General features: G+C 38.6%; 1 protein-coding gene across 11 annotated transcripts in view; it reads left to right on the top strand.

Moving 5' to 3' along the window:
- DMD (dystrophin) overlaps positions 1-20561 on the top strand; it is a 1302935-nt gene that overhangs the window by 1164301 nt on the left and 118073 nt on the right. For all 11 annotated transcript variants that reach the window (XM_086766697.1, XM_086766715.1, XM_086766672.1 and 8 more), the window contains 2 exons: positions 1998-2076; positions 16640-16700. In XM_086766697.1, the coding sequence (XP_086622823.1) occupies positions 1998-2076; positions 16640-16700 (140 nt within the window). The remainder of the gene's footprint in view (positions 1-1997; positions 2077-16639; positions 16701-20561) is intronic.

Here is a 20561-nt window from a genome sequence, read left to right on the forward strand (position 1 = left end):
CATACCAAAGGGTTCCCATACTCTATTCTGACCGCAGGCTGGCTGTTGTCATTCTCCTATGTGAAACACTGCTCCTTGCTTTGTATTTGTAGAGCTCTCATCCTCTTTAGATAGTCTTCATGCCAGAAAGTACTTCTTCCATCCTAGTTGGCTTATCGAAAAGTGAATACTAATATAAAGGAGGAGCCTTATGTTTGTTTACACACCAATAATGTCCTAATAGCAAAATAAGTATGTTATTTGGTTTATTTTAAGAGAATTCCAAAGAGTACATATAATTCCATTAAAATTTTTCCAGTATTTTTAATTTGCATGTGTTTGTTTTATGTATGTTTAAGATTATCTTCCTAGTCTTCACTGAAAGGCCATTTCTTGATTGAATATATCACATTACTTTATGCTTCTATACTTAAGCTAATAAGCTATACTAAGCTTATGGGGTGGAAGCCCCATCCTTTGAAACGTTCAAGGCCAGGTTGGATGGGGCTCTGAGCAACCTGATCTAGTCAGGGATGTCCCTGCTCCTTGCAAGGGGTTGGACTAGATGACCTTTGAAGGTCCTTTCCAACTCTAACCATTCTATGATTCTATGATTCTAATGATATTGCTGATTGGAAGCAGCCCTATCATTGTTTTCTGTGCAATTACAGACTTCCCTAGCTTATATCTGTGCTGTGAATTAGATCTGAACTCAAGCTAAAAGCCAGTCCCTCATATGAAGCATTGCTTAACAGAACACCTCTCCATGTAATTCACTCTAGGCTTAAATTGTCCTTTACCTAGCCTTCTTCTGCCCAGAGTTTCAGAAGTTATCCGGAGTTCAGCCTCTTCTCAGGCTTAGTTTTGCCTAACTAGTTTTACGATGTGGATTGCTTTTCGCTTGTGGAACCTATTTGTTCCCTTGTTATGTATCTCACAATTAGGACCAAAAAAAAAACCACAACCCACCAAAAATAAAAAAACCAACAAAAAAAAAAAAAAGCAAAAAAAAAAACCCAACAACAAACACCAAAAACAGACCAACCACTTTTACCTTCTGCTTTGCTAGTGTTGATACAACACTTTCTTACAGGAAATATTTAAGTTAAGTGGATCTGCTTCCTATCAGTTATTTTACTTAATACATTTCTAAAATATTCTGTCATTACTTTCAATCATTCTTCCTTGCTTTACTTAATCCTATTCTTAGGCCTAAATTAATTATGGTATCTTTTTAGCATGTAGGCTATAAAGCTGCTGGCAGATGTCATTCATACGCTATGGAATCTTATAGCAACCACTCCCTCTTTGCTACTTGCTTGATACTTTACTGGGATTTTCAAGGGTAAAGATAAAACCAATCTTAAAACTAGCATACATATTTTCATGCAGTATGCTGACCCAAGAAAATATTAGGAACAAAATGTTCTTCAAAAGACTATTCCAAGGAAAGGGTCGAAGGGCTAGGATTTAACTGATTAAAAGAACAAATAAATGTTTGTACCAGATGCTCTTTGGTTACCCTCATTTTGGCACTTAGCTAGAATACAGTTACCATGTCTATATTAAAAGAGATTACTTCTCACATGCTGATTTATAATAGTGCACTCTTAAAAAGTACTTTTGAGGTAGTTCTGTAAATGTATTAACATAGAGGAATGTTTCTGGCTTCAATATTGGCAAGCAACAGTTGTATTCTCTTCAGGTACATAAAGTCAGGCCAATTTGCTGCACCTTTATTTATCAGAGTTTTCATTTTCAACTTGTTCTAGTATCAATTAAAACTTGGGGGAGGGGAACCACCAAAAAACAAACCCAAACCATTTTTTTTTTTTAACCTCTTTTCTTTCAGATAAGACACATGAAATCTCAGTTAGTTAAGCCCTGAGGGTTAACGATTGTTGTAGGAGCTTGCCTCATTTTAAAAAGAATGTTCTCTAATGAAAAAAGTATCTGATTATATTTTCTACTTGTTACTTGCTTAGAAGAGAGTAATTTATTTTCTCCTCGCTTAACAGGTGGCCATTGATGAGCGCATCAGGCAACTGCATGAAGCTCACAGGGATTTTGGCCCTACTTCCCAGCATTTTCTTACCAGTAAGTAATTTACCATTTTTCTTGCTCAGCTTGCACACACAGTTAATTGGTATTTTTGTAGCCGTGTTTCAGTTAGTGTTGCTATGAGTTTCTATTTTAGACTATATTATAATGGTTTTCATTTTTTTCAGTACTGGGAGCAGAAGATTGTTAAGTAAGTTCATATAGTCTAGGGTAAAAGGAAAATATCTGCCAGTATCAAGTCTATTTGTCCATATATCTGTCAATGCAAGGCTGGTCTTGATTATTTGAAGGTTCCCTTTCAGGACTACTGAGTTAAAATTATATTAAAAATTGTAAGAGTTTCAGATTATTATATCCCAGAAAGGACTGAAAAATATTTAAATTTGGTTTATCTGCTCAAAGCAATATTCAGCTCCAAAAAAGGGCAAAATAAGACCTGCAAGAAAAAATGTTTTGCAGAATTTGATCACTTATCAAGAGCATTAAGAGGATCAAAACCATAGTGGGAAAGTTGGCAGAAGGATGGCAGTTAAGTAAACTTTTTACAACTCTGCATAAAATATAATTGCCGGTAATATTCTCTTTCCACCTCCACACACAGTCTTTTATCAAGGATTTTTTGGAAGTATACTGAAAGACAACTTGAAACACCTTCAAAGCTCTGAGGCGGTGACTAAAGTGAAGCTTCTTAAAGGCCATGTCCTTTCTATTGTACTTCAATTAAGGAAAGCAAACAGTAAAACTTTATTTAAGAGATTATATCAGCAGAACAGAACACAGTCCCAGGATAATGGTCTCCTACATGCAGAGGGACAAGCTATCCAGACATCAGAAATAGATGTTACTATTATTGCACAGCTACATTCACAGCAGGGTAGAGGACAAACTTTTCTTCAGCTGATACTGCATTGTAGTTTTAATTGGTTAACCATTTTTCCACTGAAAGTCTCAATGGGGAAACTGAAAATTCTCAGCGTGGTGAACTGCAAATTCAAAACCAGAGTTGATGTTGTGCCCTGTAAGCACAATACAGGCTCACAGTGATTCCGCCCTGCATCTTATTGTATCAAATTATGATCCCGTCAAGAAATAAGACATTTTTGTAATATCTACTACTATTTCAAAATCTCTTTTAATTAACTCTTAATCACTGGGAATAATTTGTCAGCTCAATATCTAAAACTGCAAATCAGACTTGTCAAGATTGAATGTGTGAGAGTTATGGGCGTATGATGTGAACGCAATATGTAAGCAGATGCCTGTTTTGCTTATGACACACGGTGTATTCCTGGTGAAAGAATAAATTAGAAGGGTAAATTAAGCAGCCTATATTGCGATCTGGAAGAGACATGAGTGACCTGAACCACATTATCACACTGAACAGCATGTCTGTGGTGTTCTGTGCCCGTACTGAGTGCAGCCAGGCAACTTGTGTGACAGTTATGTCCTAGAACCATCCTACCTTATTACTGATAAACTAGATCAATCTAAAAGTTGCTCAGTGTTATGATAGTCACCTCTTTTAACCCACCCACCAATAGTGAGACATGGAGACAACGTGCCCAGAGCCAGCAGAAAGTGGAAATCGTTCTGGACAGTTCTCACCACTTGAGGATCGCTTTAGGAAAAGGAGCTAGCTGAAAACATGTTGACTTTGGAACTAGTCACATCACTGAGAAAAAATAGATGTGTATTTGTTTGCTTGTTCTCTCTCTCTGTCTTAGATGTGCATGCAAATACATGTTCTTACATGGGCATGCAAAAGTTAACTATTTCAGGCACTGAAAATATCTACAGAATCCTTCCCAAATATAAGTGTTCAGTCACTGAAAACTGCCAGTGCATCTATCAGTCCCATCTTTTATACGCATCAAATCCCAAAAGCGTCAAGTTCCTCAGTATCATGTACTATTACTACACCTTAGGAAAATATCATGCTTTTACATGCTTCTCAAGTACTACCTCTGCTGTGTCCCTGCACTGATGGAAGCACTTCTATTGGAGAGGTAGCGCTGCAGGAGAATGAGTGCCAGAGTCTTTACCGTCTAGCACTTGTCTTGTTTCTGTACCTGTACTTTTGGGGATGAAGGAGCCAAACATAAGGGTTGCCAAACAGGATTGGGCAGGTTGAATGAAGGTGAATTCAATGGCTTGTAAATGATCTTTCAATGCACAGCAAAGAGTCAGGTTGTATCAGTTTAGCTGTGGCAATAACAGTGAAAAGATGAATCATGGTAATTATGCTCTCTGGTTTTATTTTATAAGCTCAACTCAGAGGGCCTTTTTATCTAAGGAGCTCAGATACACATATGATCAATGCAACCTCTAATAAGTAAGGAAAATAAGCAATTTATTGGCTATTTCATACCTAATTTATATGCCAGTAATAATCAGTTCATCCTCTCAAACTCAGCATCAAATTTATGCCATACATGCTTGCTCACCTTAAGGTGTGAGCAATGATCTTCAGCTCTCAACTGTATTTATATACTTATATGAAGAATTGGCCTTTCAGAGTTGATATACCTTTAAGTAGTTCTTCCAAAGTGTGACACTGTAGTCAAGTTCACCTTAAATCAGTGACTGAACTGCATTTCTCTCCTGTCTGGAAGAAATAAATATGAGCTGTTAATTCTGTGGTAATGTTTTTTTTATCTGTTCGTTATTATTTTATATTTAGAAATTACAGCATCATCTGTCTGTTTCTGCTTGGCTGATACTGAAGCTGCATAGGGATGTTGAAAACCTAGCACAAAAGTAATGGGGGAGTGATGCAGGGACCTCATATTTGTCATGCCCTGTGCAGGCAAGGAATCAAGTGGTAGTCCCTGTTTTGAAGCACTTCCAGATTCTAAGAGCTGGTTTTGTAGCTATTTGTGAGTGAGATGGGAAACAAGGTGTGAGCTAGAGAGATAAGGAGAGAAAAAGGGGGAAAAAAAAAGTCCAAGTCTCCTCCTTCATAGCATTTTTAATTTGGGGACAATTTTTCTCCATTGTCCTTTCACGCAATTTGACCTTTGCTTTCCATTCTTTCTTCTTCTAAGTGACAGTGTTTATCTACACTGTTGCCACAGGATAATTAAGGCATCTCCTGGTTGTGAGTTTAAAAAGTAATGACAAAAGAAGCTACTATACACTTGTGTCTCTAAACCAAGGCTTTGGGCTGCCCTCAAATATAAAGGACTCTCACCAAAACTGGCCCTTACTTTTCTATTAGCACAAGAACTTGCCTCTCTCCAGGCCTCCTACAATTTTTTCTGGGCTCTCTCACCTTAGTCCTTGATCAGTCCTTTGTGCTTCCCCGAGCTCATTTCACTCTGCCAGTTTCCACAGAGTCTCAGCTCCTCCTCAGTTTATCCCATGCCAAGGAGAGAGGCTCCCAGCATTCACAGCAATAGTTGTTAAGATATGGCTGATAAATGGACTACGTGTGCAAGATATTGTATCATGAATCCACGGACTGAGCTTGCTGGTTTTGAAGGCTTTGCTGTTTAATTAGAATGATCTAAATCAGGATGTGAAAAAAATAGCAAAAAAAAAAATCTCCTTTCCATTAAAAAGAAACTGGTAAACACTTAGCAAAGTAATTTAAAGTATCTGTGATCCTTTCATGGATGATGGTGCTTAATTTGGAAACTATATATAGTAACTGAAGTGTGAAAAAGAGTACCTATAAATTTCAAACATAATGCTAGGTCCAGAGTTTTCAGTTACTCCTCTGGAATAATTTTACTTTTTTGACTTATCTCTCTCTCTTTTTTTTTTTTTTTTTTTTTTTTTTTTTTAATCTGTGATGCTGCCTCTTACAAAGAATGGAATTCATTGTCTCTTGTTGGAGGACCCACTTATATATGTCACAACAGTTATTACTTTTTTTTTGAGATGCAATAAATGAGAGGTAGGATTGATGTGAGATTGTTTTTAATATCATTTGCTGTGCTAGCCAGCCTCCCATCAATCTTACTTTTAACATGATAGCTCATTCATGTGCATTACTTGTGATCACTGAAAACCAGAAGATATTACATCTTTTAAAAGCATAAGCAAACCTTGTAATTACTGTCCAGCTCCAGTATGAGCCATCTGTTAGTATGTAAAGCACGTCAATGAAGTGACTGCATGAAACAGGGCTCAGATATAACTGGCAATTAACTCTGAGCGTGACTAGGAGATCCCAGGCGCTGCTTGTGATTCGCAGGCTCAGACAACATGGACTTTTTGTCAAGGCAAAGAACATGGAAATAAAAAAAGAGAGCATTTAGGTTTGCAAGTGTAAAAGGCTGCTTTACATCTAGCTAACCTTCTGTGATTTGTATTTCCCATGCTTCAAGCTTCTGCTACCTGGATATGTCAATACCAAAATTTTAAATCTGTATACCTAAGAATGTGCTGGGAGCTATATTTTAACTGGAGATACCTAACTTATGCCTTTAAGTTTTGGACTTCCATGCAGGAATAGCACTGACTTCGACATGAAATGAGGCAGCCATAGCAGCTTTCATTCAGAAGCAGATAGGTTGAGAACACTGGAGCCAGCAGTTTGTATGGCAAGCTAGCGATCAAAGTACATCTGCTGCATTTTATGTCAGACAATTGTTACTTAAAAATAAAAAATATTATCACAGGAGTGGGCTATGTAACCTAGGTGTCTCCTCAGGATAAGCTCAGAGCTGTTAAGGTTCAGATCCAGGTGCTTTTTTTCTTCTTCTCTCCATGCCTTTTTATTTTCCTTCAGTTATTTGGGCCACTCTCCTCAGAAATCAGAGATGTGGGTCTGAATCCCTTCAAGCTGGGAGAAAAGTCAAGTACTTGCACCTCCTACTTACTGGGTGAGCACTTAGATTATTATGCAAAGCAAGGATTAGTGAAGCTTTTCCTTGCCCAGGCAGACATCTTTAAAAGGGCAAGTCCTGCTAATGAAGACATTTGACTTGAAAAATGATAGGGCTCTAGGACTCTTAAGACACTTTACCCATCCACCTGACAGATCATTTTCCAGGGCTAACAGCTATATCTTTCTCTTATTTCTCCCTGCATATATTATAATATATTGTCTTCCAGGTATTGCTTTTGACATGCAGACATTGAAGACCATTTCCATTCATCCATGTCTTTTGGATATATGATTTAATATTCTTACATATCACAATGAATGCTTTTGATAGAAAACATTACCAGGTAGTAAGATAAAGATAGAGGATAAGTGGTCAAAAAAGAATCAGTCTAACTCTGAGAACTCTCTGGAAGCAGAGGGATTTTTATCATTGCATTTAAATATGGTCGTATTAGGTAGAGGAGCCTGACTGCTAGGAAACTTTTTTTTCTACTTTCATATAAATGCAAAATGACTGCATGTGCTTCTGAAGAAGGAAAAAAGAAAATATTGAAGTACCAACAGAAGAAGTTCAGTTCATAGGTCTTGCCATTATGATTATTGTGGTGATTAACAGCACTTGGCACAATTCAACCTCAAGACTGGTGCGATGGGTAAATCGGGTTTAAAGTTGTTCAGTCCACTTCTTCCTTGTTTAGAATATTGTGACTGTAGCTACAGCCTTTGGTAGTGCTAGACTTTGCCTGACTGCTAAAGGTTTTCAAGAGAAATATAACATTGGCATACTTTGAGAGAATCTCTTTATTCTTACTTTCAGAATAAAATTGGTAGAGTTAATTTTAGAGTGAAAGTATGTAATCGGGTCATATAATCACTAGTCCTTCTCTTACGGGCTTTACTTTTTTTCCAATGCATTTTCTTCTCAAGAAAACCACAGAGAATCTTTCTGTAAACCTTAATAATATATTTGGTTCACAATTAAATTTATTGAATCCCAGCCTTATACCTATGTTTCCTTCTTTCCTACACTTTTGTGCTAGGTGACCCTTTCTGCTATAAAATGTTTGAATACAAATTTCCGAACAAAATGACAAATGATGATGATCTCCCCCTGTCTTCACCTGGACTTTTTCCTTGTAATTAATATCTTGTGTTTGTGAAAAAAAAAAAAGACTTCCAATAAAAAAGTCCAGTTAAAAAACTACCATCTTAGAATGGTAGTTAAAAAAAAAATTATTCAAAATCTCTCTCTCTTGGATTGTTGGTTTTCATTTGTCATAAATTTTTTAAATGATATATTGTCAGGAAAATTGCTGGTGGTTTGTTTGTTTTTTTTTTTTTTAATAGCAGCCTAATTAATTTCTCTGTTTTATCCTTGGTTGGTAGGTAATCCTGTATTCTGCAATACTAAATAATTTGCAAGTAATCAAATGTTATTTTTCACCCTTACTGTGTATAAGACCCAGAACATAGGTTATTGCTTGTTATACTTTTGTCCACAGTCTGAATTACTATATTGCTAAGACAGAATCTTCCCCTCAATGTTTTATAATCTTTTGGAAGTAGTATTGGGTCTGCGATGCCTAAAAGAAAACTGCTTCATTTTTCACACTGCCAAGTTTAACTCTGATGCATTTAACCATGCACCCCTGTTGTCATGACATGCACACGGTGTTCAGTTCGGAACATTCTTTTGTCCTCAGACTCTTGGACTGAGGTAAAACAGGGTTATTCTGTATACATAACTAGAATTTTTCTGTTATTTTTTGCTGTGTGACACATGGCATATTTATCAAAGATTTATTTTTCTATTTCTCTAATCCATTTGCATAAAAATCAACACCAATTTGATTAAGTTATTTTATTATGTCATTTGATGAGCCAGTTTGATATGTATCTAAGAGTGCAATGGAAGTCAGCAGTATGAAGTGTCTGTAACTTGCGATATATGGGTCAATACAGACTCTATAACTTTGCTGTATTTCATGCAGTACTTCTTTATTAAACAAGTAGATGCTTGTATTTTTGCCATTTTACAGTAGTGTGACATTTAAGAAAATGAGCATTAGATGGATTTTATATTTTACATTACAAGTGGCATTTGGAAACATCTAGAAACACTGTTCATCATTAAAGGTGTGCATTATTTAGGTCGTATAATATTGTATAATGCTGACCCTAGGCTGCAGGTCAGAAATCTTAAGTTGGCCATTGTCGTAGTTCAGCCCCGATCAGGACCAGACTACGCAGTCTCTCTCTCACTCCCCCCACACTCCAAGAGAACAGGGAGAGAAAATATAAGAAAAACGGCTCGAGGTTTGAGATAAGGACAGGGAGAAATCCTTAAAGTTACCGTCACGGGCAAAACAGACTCGACTTGGGGAAAACTATTCATTTATTGCTACAAATAGCAGGATAATGAGACAGAGAACAAGATAACCTCCCTCCACCCCTCCCTCTTCCCAAGCTTAACATTATCTCTACTACCTTCCCCACCCCGAGCGGCACAGGGGGGAAGAGGGAATGGGGGTTGCAGTCAGTTCATCATATGTTGTTTCATGCCGCTGCTTCATGGTCGGGGGAAGAACTCCTCACATTCCTCCCCTGCTCCATTGTGGGGTCCCTCCCACGGGCCACAGTCCTTCGTGGAACTGCTCCGGCGTGGGTCATCTCTTCCATGGAGTTTAGTCCCTTCAGAACAGCTGTCCCAGCCGGCCCTCCACGGGCCACAGCTGCCTTCAGGCATCCACCTCCCCTGGTACGGGGTCCTTCACGGGCTCCAAGTGGATCTCTGCTCCTCCGTGGACCTCCATGGGCTGCAGGGGGACAACCTGCTCCACCATGGTCATCACCACAGGCTGCAGGGGAATCTTGGCCAGGAGCCGCATTACTCCTCCCCCTCCTTCTGAACTGACCTTGGCGTCTGCAGCCATTCCTCACAACAGGCTGGTAGATATCTCTCAGGATCTTTTTTTTTACATCATCTTATTCACTTCTCATCTCCTTTCTACTTCTTGCAGCTGGGCCGGGCCGAGTTGGGCCCAGTCGGCCGCCTGGCGAGAGGCCAGAGGGTGAGGCCTGCAAGGCCCATGAGGCCTACACCTCCCCCTCTGCGCCTCTGCCCCCGCTCAGCTTCTTCACATCTTCTCTTCTCTTTTTTTTTTTTTTTTTTTTTCTGTTTTCCCCTTCTTAAATACGTTATCGCAGAGACATTATCACGGGACATTCTGCTACCAATCGGCTCGGCCTTGGCCAGCAGTGGGTCCGCCCTAGGCCCAGCCGAGTCCACTGAACAAAGGGGAGCGACTTCTAGCAGTTTCCTACAGAAGCTACCACCTTAGGCCCCCCCTCACTAACAAAACCACGACAGCCATAAAGATTCAAGGAGGAAATGCAGGATGGAAAGGCCTCTTCTGAAACTCTTGTAAAATGACCGTCATTTTAATTGGCCCTGAACACATGCTGAACTTTTTCATGACTAATCATCATAACCCTTCTTCAAATGGACTAGAAGTGTTCTGAAAATGGTGTATTCAATAAATGCCTGCATGTGTGCTACGGTGACAGACAGTGCTGGCATTGCAGAGAAGCAGTGAGTGCTTTCCTGGGTTTAAGAACAGCAGAATCCAAGCTGGTAAGGAGTGTTCTGTCTCTGCAATGCCAGCAAATCCATCCAGGTGTGCAGTACTGCAAGGCAGGGCTAGGAGCAGAATGGACCCCATGCTGTGTAACCCTTATGAAGGACAGGTTTTGATTGATGTTTCTGCCTTGTAACTCCTAAATTGTGTAGTTAGTGTATTCTGACATCAGTTTCTCAACTACACAGTGCAACGGTAGACCCCAGTGCTACACAATGCAATCTGATTGTTCTTTGGTCTCACCTAGTACAATATAAATTCACACAATTTAGAAATCAATTATCTGTAAATCTAGGGTGGGGGGGAATTGTATTTTAGATGTATATTGACACTAGTTGCAAAGGATCTCTAAGAACTCCTAAGTTATCCAAACACTTCCATTGTGTCACTGTCACGCAGGCATACCTATAGGAGATGGCATCCTGCCACTGTATATCAGGAAATTATTATAGAGAGTGTCGTAGTTCAGCCCCGATCGGACCAGACTACGCAGTCTCTCTCTCACTCCCCCCACACTCCGAGAGAACAGGGAGAGAAAATATAAAGAAAAACGGCTCGAGGTTTGAGATAAGGACAGGGAGAAATCCTTAAAGTTACCGTCACGGGCAAAACAGACTCGACTTGGGGAAAACTATTCATTTATTACTACAAACAGCAGGATAATGAGACAGAGAACAAGATAACCTCCCCCACCCCTCTAGAACAGTTCTAGAGGGTGCAGTCCCTCTAGAACAGCTGTCCCAGCGGGCCCTCCACAGGCCACAGCTGCCTTCAGGCATCCACCTCCCCCGGTGTGGGGTCCTTCATGGGCTCCAAGTGGATCTCTGCTCCTCCGTGGACCTCCATGGGCTGCAGGGGGACAACCTGCTCCACCATGGTCATCACCACAGGCTGCAGGGGAATCTTGGCCAGGAGCCGCATTACTCCTCCCCCTCCTTCTGAACTGACCTTGGCGTCTGCAGCCATTCCTCACAACAGGCTGGTAGATGTCTCTCAGGATCTTTTTTTACATCTCATTCACTTCTCATCTCCTCTCCACTTCTTGCAGCTGGGCTGGACCAAGTCGGGCCCAGTCGGCTGCCTGGCGAGAGGCCAGAGGGTGAGGCCTGCAAGGCCCATGAGGCCTGCGCCTCCCCCTCTGCGCCTCTGCCCCCGCTCAGCTCCTTCACATCTTCTCTCCTCTCCCTTTTTTTTTCTGTTTTCCCCTTCTTAAATACATTATCGCAGAGGCGTTATCACGGGACATTCTGCTACCAATCGGCTCGGCCTTGGCCAGCAGTGGGTCCGCCCTAGGCCTGGCCAAGTCCCCTGAACAAAGGGGAGCGACTTCTAGCAGTTTCCTACAGAAGCTACCACCTTAGGCCCCCCCTCACTAAACAAAACCACGACAGAGAGGAAACATTACTTTAGCATATTCTCTCAGGAAGAGAAGTGTAAGCTATTTATAGTCTGTGGAGAGCAACAGTTTCTCATTTATAATGGTCTCATTGAAAATAATTGGACTAGTACTCAATGCATCTTCTTTGAAAGGCTGAGGTACCTTACCACAGGTGTGAACTTCTGATTCTTGGTGAATCAGAGCCTTTCCAGATGCAAAGATTGTTTCATCATTTTGTCCTCCCTGCCTCCCTTTTTCTGAAGTCCCCAACTCCATACCTTGCTGCAGTGAAAACAATTGGTATGAAAACAAACTTTATGTGAATAAACCAACAAAATCCTATGTTTGCATAAAGATACGAATGATGATAATGCCAGGTAGAACAAGGTAGGTCATGCAGGCAGAGTTCCTAGGCTGTACGAGTGAATTATTAGCATTATTAAAATGTGAACATAATTAAGCACCTTGTTGAGTTACAGCTACTATGGCCACCAAGCAGACAGTGCAGGTCTTGATTGTGAACATATAAATGAGGTCAGCTTTAACCATCATGATGCTGAAGTGCATATATAATTAATTTCTAAGAAAAAATAATTGAGAAGATAAATGTAACAGTATATGGTGTATGCATACCATGTGGTGCTACTCTGTGGTTTCTGTCCTAAAACTGTTTCCCAATATTTTAACCCTTAGTGACAAATAAGTGTCAAAAGATTTTCTGTGTATTTAGAACTGAAAACATACACTCATGCCACTGTATAGTGACCAGAAGTGTGTGCTGACTATGTAAATAAGGACCATTGAGAGTAACTTTTAAATGCTGACATACTAAATTTAATTTTGAATAGCTGGAGGAGAAACAGTTTACTATTAGTAAACATACATGTATTTTTCATTATGTTTGTAGTGCGAAAGTAAAATATTTATCAGATTATTTTTTGTAATATCAACACAGATAAAATTATAGTATCATCCTATTTAATATTTCATTCAGATCCCTGCATAGATTAAAACACTGCTGAAGCTCAGAGAGCCAGCATGCTACCATTTCATTATACATTCTGCAAACAAATAAGAATGTAGACTTACGCTCAAGAACTGCGTTCACTTAAGTTGAATAGGCAAAGCAGGACTCAGATGTTAGCACACCAAAAGAAAGAAATAAAAATCCCAAATTAGGTAACCATTAAAATGTATATCAATGCAAATCAAGTATAGGGAGATTTAAATTCACTCTTAAAATGCCCCATATTTTGTTGTAGTATTTAATTGCAGTCAATAGCATTGCAAGTAGCTGCGTGTATGATAAAGGGTTCTTACACTGTGCAAACTAGAACAATAAAACACTTTTGAATTACACTTAGTGAACAGGAAGATGTCTGTTTCTTGAGTGCTGTAGCACACAGGGATATTGCAGTGTCATATAAAAAAGTATTTGCCAGCAAGAGTTTTTAGATAGGCTACTAAAGTGGTCTTAACCAGAAATTAAATATATATGTCCATTACCTGCACTAGCTTTGTAATGGATAGTAAATCTGTACTGTTAACCAGAAATAAGAAACAGCTGTTTTCAGCTTCTGGGCTTCTGCCAAAAACGAAATTATTCTTCTCTTAGAATAGCTGTAAAGTACCTCGCATTTTGTCCACTCAAATTTATGCAAGGCTAGAATCATACAGGAAAGCAAAAGTGTATTATAGACAGCCTCACAGCAATCTCTTGAAGGTACACTAAATCCAATTACACAGAACATCACAGAATTGTTTGTAATTTCTAAAGCATTTGGTTCTCATGAAAGCAAAGTATTTGTTCCTCTTCTAATGCATCAAGAGCACTATCGTATGTAAGATTCTGTGATAATAAGTTATGACTGCAAAGCTTTTACCCAGATTAGTTCAGAAGCAACAGAAGAAATATACCTTCCAAAAATATGCAGCAATCTATCCTGTCCTTTATTTAATTAAAACAAAATCTTGGAGATGTCCCTGCTCCTTGCAGGGGGGTTGGACTACATGACCTTTAAAGGTCCCTTCCAACCCAAACTGTTCTATGATTCTAACTGTACCTCAGTGGTATTCCCATTGGGAATATTGATTGTTTGGAAGAGCAGGATGTAAGAAGGTCATTTTTTAGTTAATACTAAATAGTATTTTATTTTCAAAAATTATAACTTGGTATAATCCTAATCAAATTAGTCCTCAGATAATACCAATTCCCATGGGTAAGAAACTTCATCATCGTCACTGAGTAGGCCTTTTAAAAGTATTTGATGGGCCACATATTGACACACAGATTACTATTACTGAAAAAAAAACATACAAAGAAATCACCAAGCAATTGATAGTGTAAAATGAAATTGTAATTGATACCGAACTTCTCTAGATGATGGACAGTATTGGATCAGTCACCAAAATTACATTTACAGCCGTTTATGTTCTCACCAGTAGAAAGAATAAGTAACATCATGCTTAAGGGTTTTGTCTGAACCTAAAAATAGGGTTAAAAGTAAGACGTTCCCTTGTTTTACAATAGTTAGCATCAAAACATCACATGATATTCTATGTTTGATACTTTTTGCATTCCTGTAAATTATGTAACAGATGGTATCTTTACATCATTTGAGGCTATAGCAGTACACAGAAACTGAGAAGCTGTATACAGCTGGAGCTCATGCTACCAAAAAGGGCAGCTTAATGAGTGGCGACCTTGGCCTTCACAGCTCTTCAGCTATGCAGTCTACGAACATGGAACAAAACAGCAGTCCCTATCCCAAGAAAGACTATTTGATCACATATAAATTATGTGTATATTTAAGTATTTGTATTTGAAAATGCACAGAGTTTTGTGTTTTTGCATGCGTGAGTCATGATAGAGGCTTCAGTGGCACGGCAGTGTGCCATTTTTCCATGGGATCTAACACTGTCATTCAAATTCTGTGCTTCTTGCACACCTTGAGAGTTACCTATTCTCATGGTTCACACCTTAAATTTAATTTCACCTTTCTTTTCTAAAGAATGTGAAACTGTAAGTGTCACTCACAGGAAAACAATACACTCAGCTCAGCCACAGATGGCTAGTTGGGGTTGAAGACAACAGCAGGACCTACAGAGATGCTGTGGTAGGCTTTTTATAACTCCTTGGGCACTAGCAATTGAAAACAGGATTACCACATGCATATTTCTTCCAAGTGTATTCCTTCCTTTCCCTAGCTTCTCAGCATTGTCTAAAATGTATGAGAAACCCATTGCCACACTCACCAGTCTGCACCCTGTTCGGAGTTGCTTTTCGCTCTCCTTTTCAGACCATCTAGAATGGCTCCAGCTTCCTCAGCTGTGGCTATCTCATTTTTTTTTCCCCGCTCTGTGGCTTCCTTCCAGCCCTTCTTCGCAATCCATGTGCGGGCAACTCTAGCAAAACGGCAAGTCTTCCTTCTACAGCCATTCTTTAGGAGCACATTTTATCTCTTTCCTCCAACTCTTGTTGTCCATGCTCCAGTTCAGGAGGGAGAGAAGGGCAATATACTTCATTCTGCAGACTGGCTTCTGTGAATCTGGTTAACAATTCTGGTACAAAATGTATGAAATGTGTGTATTTGGTCATTTTTATTTGTACGGATTATGACTTGTTGACTTTGTTAAAGTACCTGCAGCTTGGGAGTCGCATTTCTGAAGTCTCTATTTTGAGTGAGAGAGGGAAAGAAAATACTCTGAACCAAATGATCAAGCAACTAATTACTAGTTGAGTCTCGGTAACAATTATTTTCCTTTGTGAACAGCAGGGGTCACTAAAAAGAAGGGTTACACTGGGTGAAGCAACAGCCGCGCCCTCCCTCCCTCCCCCCCGATTCATTTTCATATATTTTTTTCTTTAATCAGTATATTAAAAAAGAAAATTCTTGGTCCTACTGGTTTTGACAGATAACAAACTCTTAATAAAAGAATTGTCTTTCTGATTATGGCCTAAACTGTAAGTTATCTCTATCTCTGATAAAACCTCTAATAAAAAATATTTACAATTGTTTTGCCAACAATGAGTTTTATATAAAACTTTGTTAGAAAATATTTTCATTATATTGTCGGTTGATGTTGACATTTAACACTGATAGCCAAGAGTAATGTCATTTTCTGTCTTTTTCTTGTGATCACACTGTAATTTTCTCCATTATATGCTACTATTGGAAGTCTATAAGACACGATTATGAATGTTAATAAATAAAAATAAAGTTGTTCTCCATTTAGAACAAGTCAACAAGAGAATAAATAAAATAGACTCATGGTGTAACTTCAGTCAACATAAAACATAAACAAGTGCATAATTCTGTTCCTAGAAGGATGGAATGCGCTGACCACACAAGGGAAGAGATTGAAGAAAACCCAGTCAAACACATTAGCAGGCAGAACCCTATAAAAAGAGCAAGCCAGAAAGATAGGTTGCTCACTCTGCTTGATATCTGTTCTGTAAGCTTAGTAGTCAAGGAGGGGTTTTTTGTATTTATCTTTGCAGCTGAATGAGTTCAATTTCTCTCAGATTAGGACAGAAATTTCAGAACAGCAGGTTAATCCTTTCTGCCTTCATGGGCAACTGAGCAAACAGACCTGTATCAGCGTGACCGAGTGTAAAATTGTAATTCTAGAGATTAACGTTGTCTTCCCTGTTTGCTTTGAACTTTACCTCCATGTTTCTCTTCTAGGTTTGTATGTTTGAATGTACATGTGCAGTTATTTATTTGTTTGTTTGTTTGTTGTTAACAGCTTCTGTCCAAGGCCCCTGGGAGAGGGCAATCTCACCAAACAAAGTGCCGTATTATATCAAGTGAGTATAATGAGTAATTCATTCGAGCTATTTACATTTGTCATTTACGAGGATAGTTGCTACTTCCCTTAGATTATCGTGAACTACTCCTATGGTATCTAAATGGGAAGAACGAAAAGGAGTGAAGTGCACAATAAATTTCACAGAAGCATGCTAGTTATTTAAAAGCACAGTAGGATGCACTGATTTGTAAGTTTATGTTACTGAAAATCACCCGTGAACTAAGTAAAGCTTTGGGGTATCTGAATTATATATGAATTTGTGCCATTTCCCACTGAAGAGTGTGTATAGCAAGTTTGGGGAAAAAAAAAAAAAAAGTTGTGAATGTGGTATAGTGGGTTTTTAACCTAGTAATGCACATATTTTATACAACAAATTCCTTTAGGGAGAATACTTCATAAAGTTTGTTGCTGAGGAATGACAAAGGACAAATTAGTCCCTGTGGACTATTCCTTTAGAGGTTATTTCCCAAAGTAAGCTAGTTTTCTTTAAGATATTATGCATGCATAATAAATAAGAGGAAAATTTTTAAAATCCACAATTTGGAAATGCCTGCTTCTTGTTTAGTGCCCTAAACAGAGCCACTACACAGCTAATAAGAAAGAAGTTTTAATACATTTTTCCTTCTCTCTTTTGTTCTTCATCAGTTGCAATATGTGCTGTGAACTATTAATACATAAATTCTGGAGGGAATAGATTATGCAATTCTTGTGATAAAGACTGTAGTACAAGCATCAGAAACACAGATGTCATTTAATGGGCATATTCACATGGTCCCTCCTTATGTTCCTAGTAGACTTTGCAAACTCAACTAGTGTCACTGAAGCCATCTGGCCACCAATGGCACTTGCAGTGGCACTTCAGTTGCAGCTTTCACAACAATATGAACTGCTACAGCAGCTTCACAGCAAGCATTTAAGTTACATATGAGGAAATCTAAGTCTATATTGTAATGCTGTGGGATAGTTATACCTGGTTATGTTGGTTTACTGTTGCATTAAATGTATATTTTTTCTGATATTTGCATTTGGCTATGAAGAATGACACAGTCACGAGGAAGCTGGAAATCTCAATCAGGGAGGAGGGGAGAGGGAAATCTATAGGGAACAAATGCTGGAAAGCAAGTTGAGGCCCTGGCACTTCAGAGTCAGTTTATGGCACTACTATGAAGGAAAAGATCCTCCTTTTCTCTTTTCCATGGTATGGCTTGCCGTTATGGGGAGAGATGCCTTGGTGATTTTTAATGTAGGTACAAGATGAATTTCAGGCTGCACCTCCCACCTCTGTGTGCACTACTCATATCCAGCAGCCATGGGTAGCCGTTGACTAAATGTGCTAAAATGGTCAGTAGGGCTCTTGCTAGTTTTTGGTGTTCACTTTCCATTTCCTCTTCCATTCTAGGCCATTTACAAATTCAGAGGAATACACTGGTTTTATTTTGTTCACTTCAGAAAATATCTTAATAGCTATAAAAAGCTGTAGCAGTACAAGTTTAATTAAAGTTTAAATTCAGCCACATATTTTATAGAAAAACTTACTGACCTGGAGATGTAAAACAAACCGGTCAAGTTTTAATGAGTCTTAGTGAGCTGTTACATCTATTCCTTTCTCCTCAGTCATTTTTGTTTTCATTCATTCTCGTTGCTCATATTTCATATTTACACACAAATAAATTGCTTGTTTTCTGTAACATTTTGACTTTTAAATTTAGAATATTATTTCTTTATTCATTGAACTATTACTTTCCTATCAATTTTTAATTCTCTAATGGAGCTTCCATGAAGACTAAGGAGCTATAGAGAGCGTTCTCTTCATGTTTACATAATTTTATTTCTGTCATCAATGTAGAATATTGGTGCTAGCCTCTTTTGTTAACCAGATTTGCTACATGTTGATTTTAATTTTATCTGTTTTTTTCCTTGATGCTTAGCTGTTTCAGCTCATCATTTTCACATTTGAAATGACACAGCACTTGATAAATCCATAAATCAGGTGGTACTTAGTGCTCAATCTTCAGCAGCGATGTTTACTTACTGCTAGATATCTTCAAGTCTTCTGATTTTTCCTGGTTAAAATTTCATTTTTATACAGTTGATTAATCTGTAGCAACTACTTGCTATTGCTTCAGTAATTTCTTTTTGAGATTATTCACACCAGTATTTTTTTTTTAAATTGTATTGGTGTAGGCATCATTGCCATGGAAAATATAATTCTCAACATTGCATGACATGTTTCAGTTATTCCCAGGCTCTGCCATTTTGTAATTTCTTGGCTTACTGTCAGCCTCATGAAAATTGCAGTCTAATGGCCTTGCACCAGCTGCTGCATCCTGGTGGATTTCCTTCCACCTTTTTATGTGCTTCCCTCCTTATGGAGATGATAAGCCAGGCCAACAGTCCAGCCTCACCTTTCTCTTCCCCAGTGAACTAAGAAATCAAATTTTTGTGTTCCAGGACAGCAGAAGTATCTTGGCTTCCTAAGCAGCAAGTGGACATTGCTGCCTGGGTACTGAACACTTGTCCAGCACACAAGGTGCTACTCAGGCAAAATCCTCTCCCTTTTTGCCTCTTAATTAAAACATAGAAAATTGCTTGAAAACACATTTTATCTGAATCTTTTCTTCTTGATCTTTTTTTTCTCCCTCGGTATATTCCTTGTGTCTAGTACAAGATTTAAAGGTTGGAGTGGAATATAAAAAAAAAAATAGTTTTCAGTTTAATCAGTCCTGTTCTTTGAAGACCTTGATCCTACTCTTACTGGAGTGCAAACTAGAAAACGAGAAGGCAGAAGCAGGCACAGACATGTCTGTACTCTTTAATATTGTTTTAGGTATTCATTAAAATTTCTATATTTAAGTTTTTAGGAGACAAAACAGGCAATTACTGTACATCAGAAATCTGAAAAGCAAATGGAAAAAATGCACAACATAAAGCCTACTGAGTACACATAAAAAGATTTTTAGAAGTCTCAAATTCTGAAAAAGACCAATAATTAAGGTAGGGAAGCTGCAGATTTTAACATTGTAATTCAGGTTAGATCACATCTTAGCAGAGCTCACCCAGTGATGAAAGGGATCTCATGTGCATGCATATACACGCTCGTTCTTATCTTCCAATCACATAGGTAGACAAGCTGCTCCAAAGCAGTGCTAGATAGCAAAATCAAACGTCTACTTACTTTGGATTTTGCAACACCAGAAGCAGCATTCAGTCATGCTGTGCAGCCCAGTTCCTCTTCAGTGTCTGTCCTCCTGGGGCATGAGGGGACATTAGGCAGCTGTACTCTGACTCATGTTTGCATCTTTCTTGTGTATGGTGTATGCTGCACTTGGGAAACGTGTCCATTACACAGTGCTAGGAGAGCTCTGTTGCCTCCGTGTAAGGAAGAAGAGTTGCATTGAAGTCTGCAACATACTTTCTCTCTAAAAAAGATTTTTAAAAAATTAATAATAATAATAAAAAAAATCAGTAGTCCTGCCATCGTGACGTGTTGAAATTTAGTAGTTGTGACTTCTATATTTGTACTAATCTTTGACATTATTCTTCCTCTGTATAGCTGACTTGCCAGTTAATAGCGTCTGTCTTCTTACCCTCTTGCTGTGTCCATTCTTTTGAAGGATTTAAAATGCTTCTGCAAAAATACAGTAGTCTTTTTATCTCAGTACTTCCCACAAAGGAAACCTTCCAAGTTATTTCCCAGCCAAGCTTATTTTCTTATACAGATTATAGCAGTTCACTGAACTTTGTCCTGCTGAGGACAAAGCTTGATTCTCAGGAGCATGGATTTGACTCCTTGAGAAGATCCATATGACCCTATCCATATAAATTAGCTATGCAGTGAGCTAACTCCAAGGACTGTGCA

Source organism: Chlamydotis macqueenii, chromosome 1, assembly GCF_036417535.1.
Source record: "Chlamydotis macqueenii isolate bChlMac1 chromosome 1, bChlMac1.mat, whole genome shotgun sequence".
NCBI lineage: Eukaryota > Metazoa > Chordata > Aves > Otidiformes > Otididae > Chlamydotis > Chlamydotis macqueenii.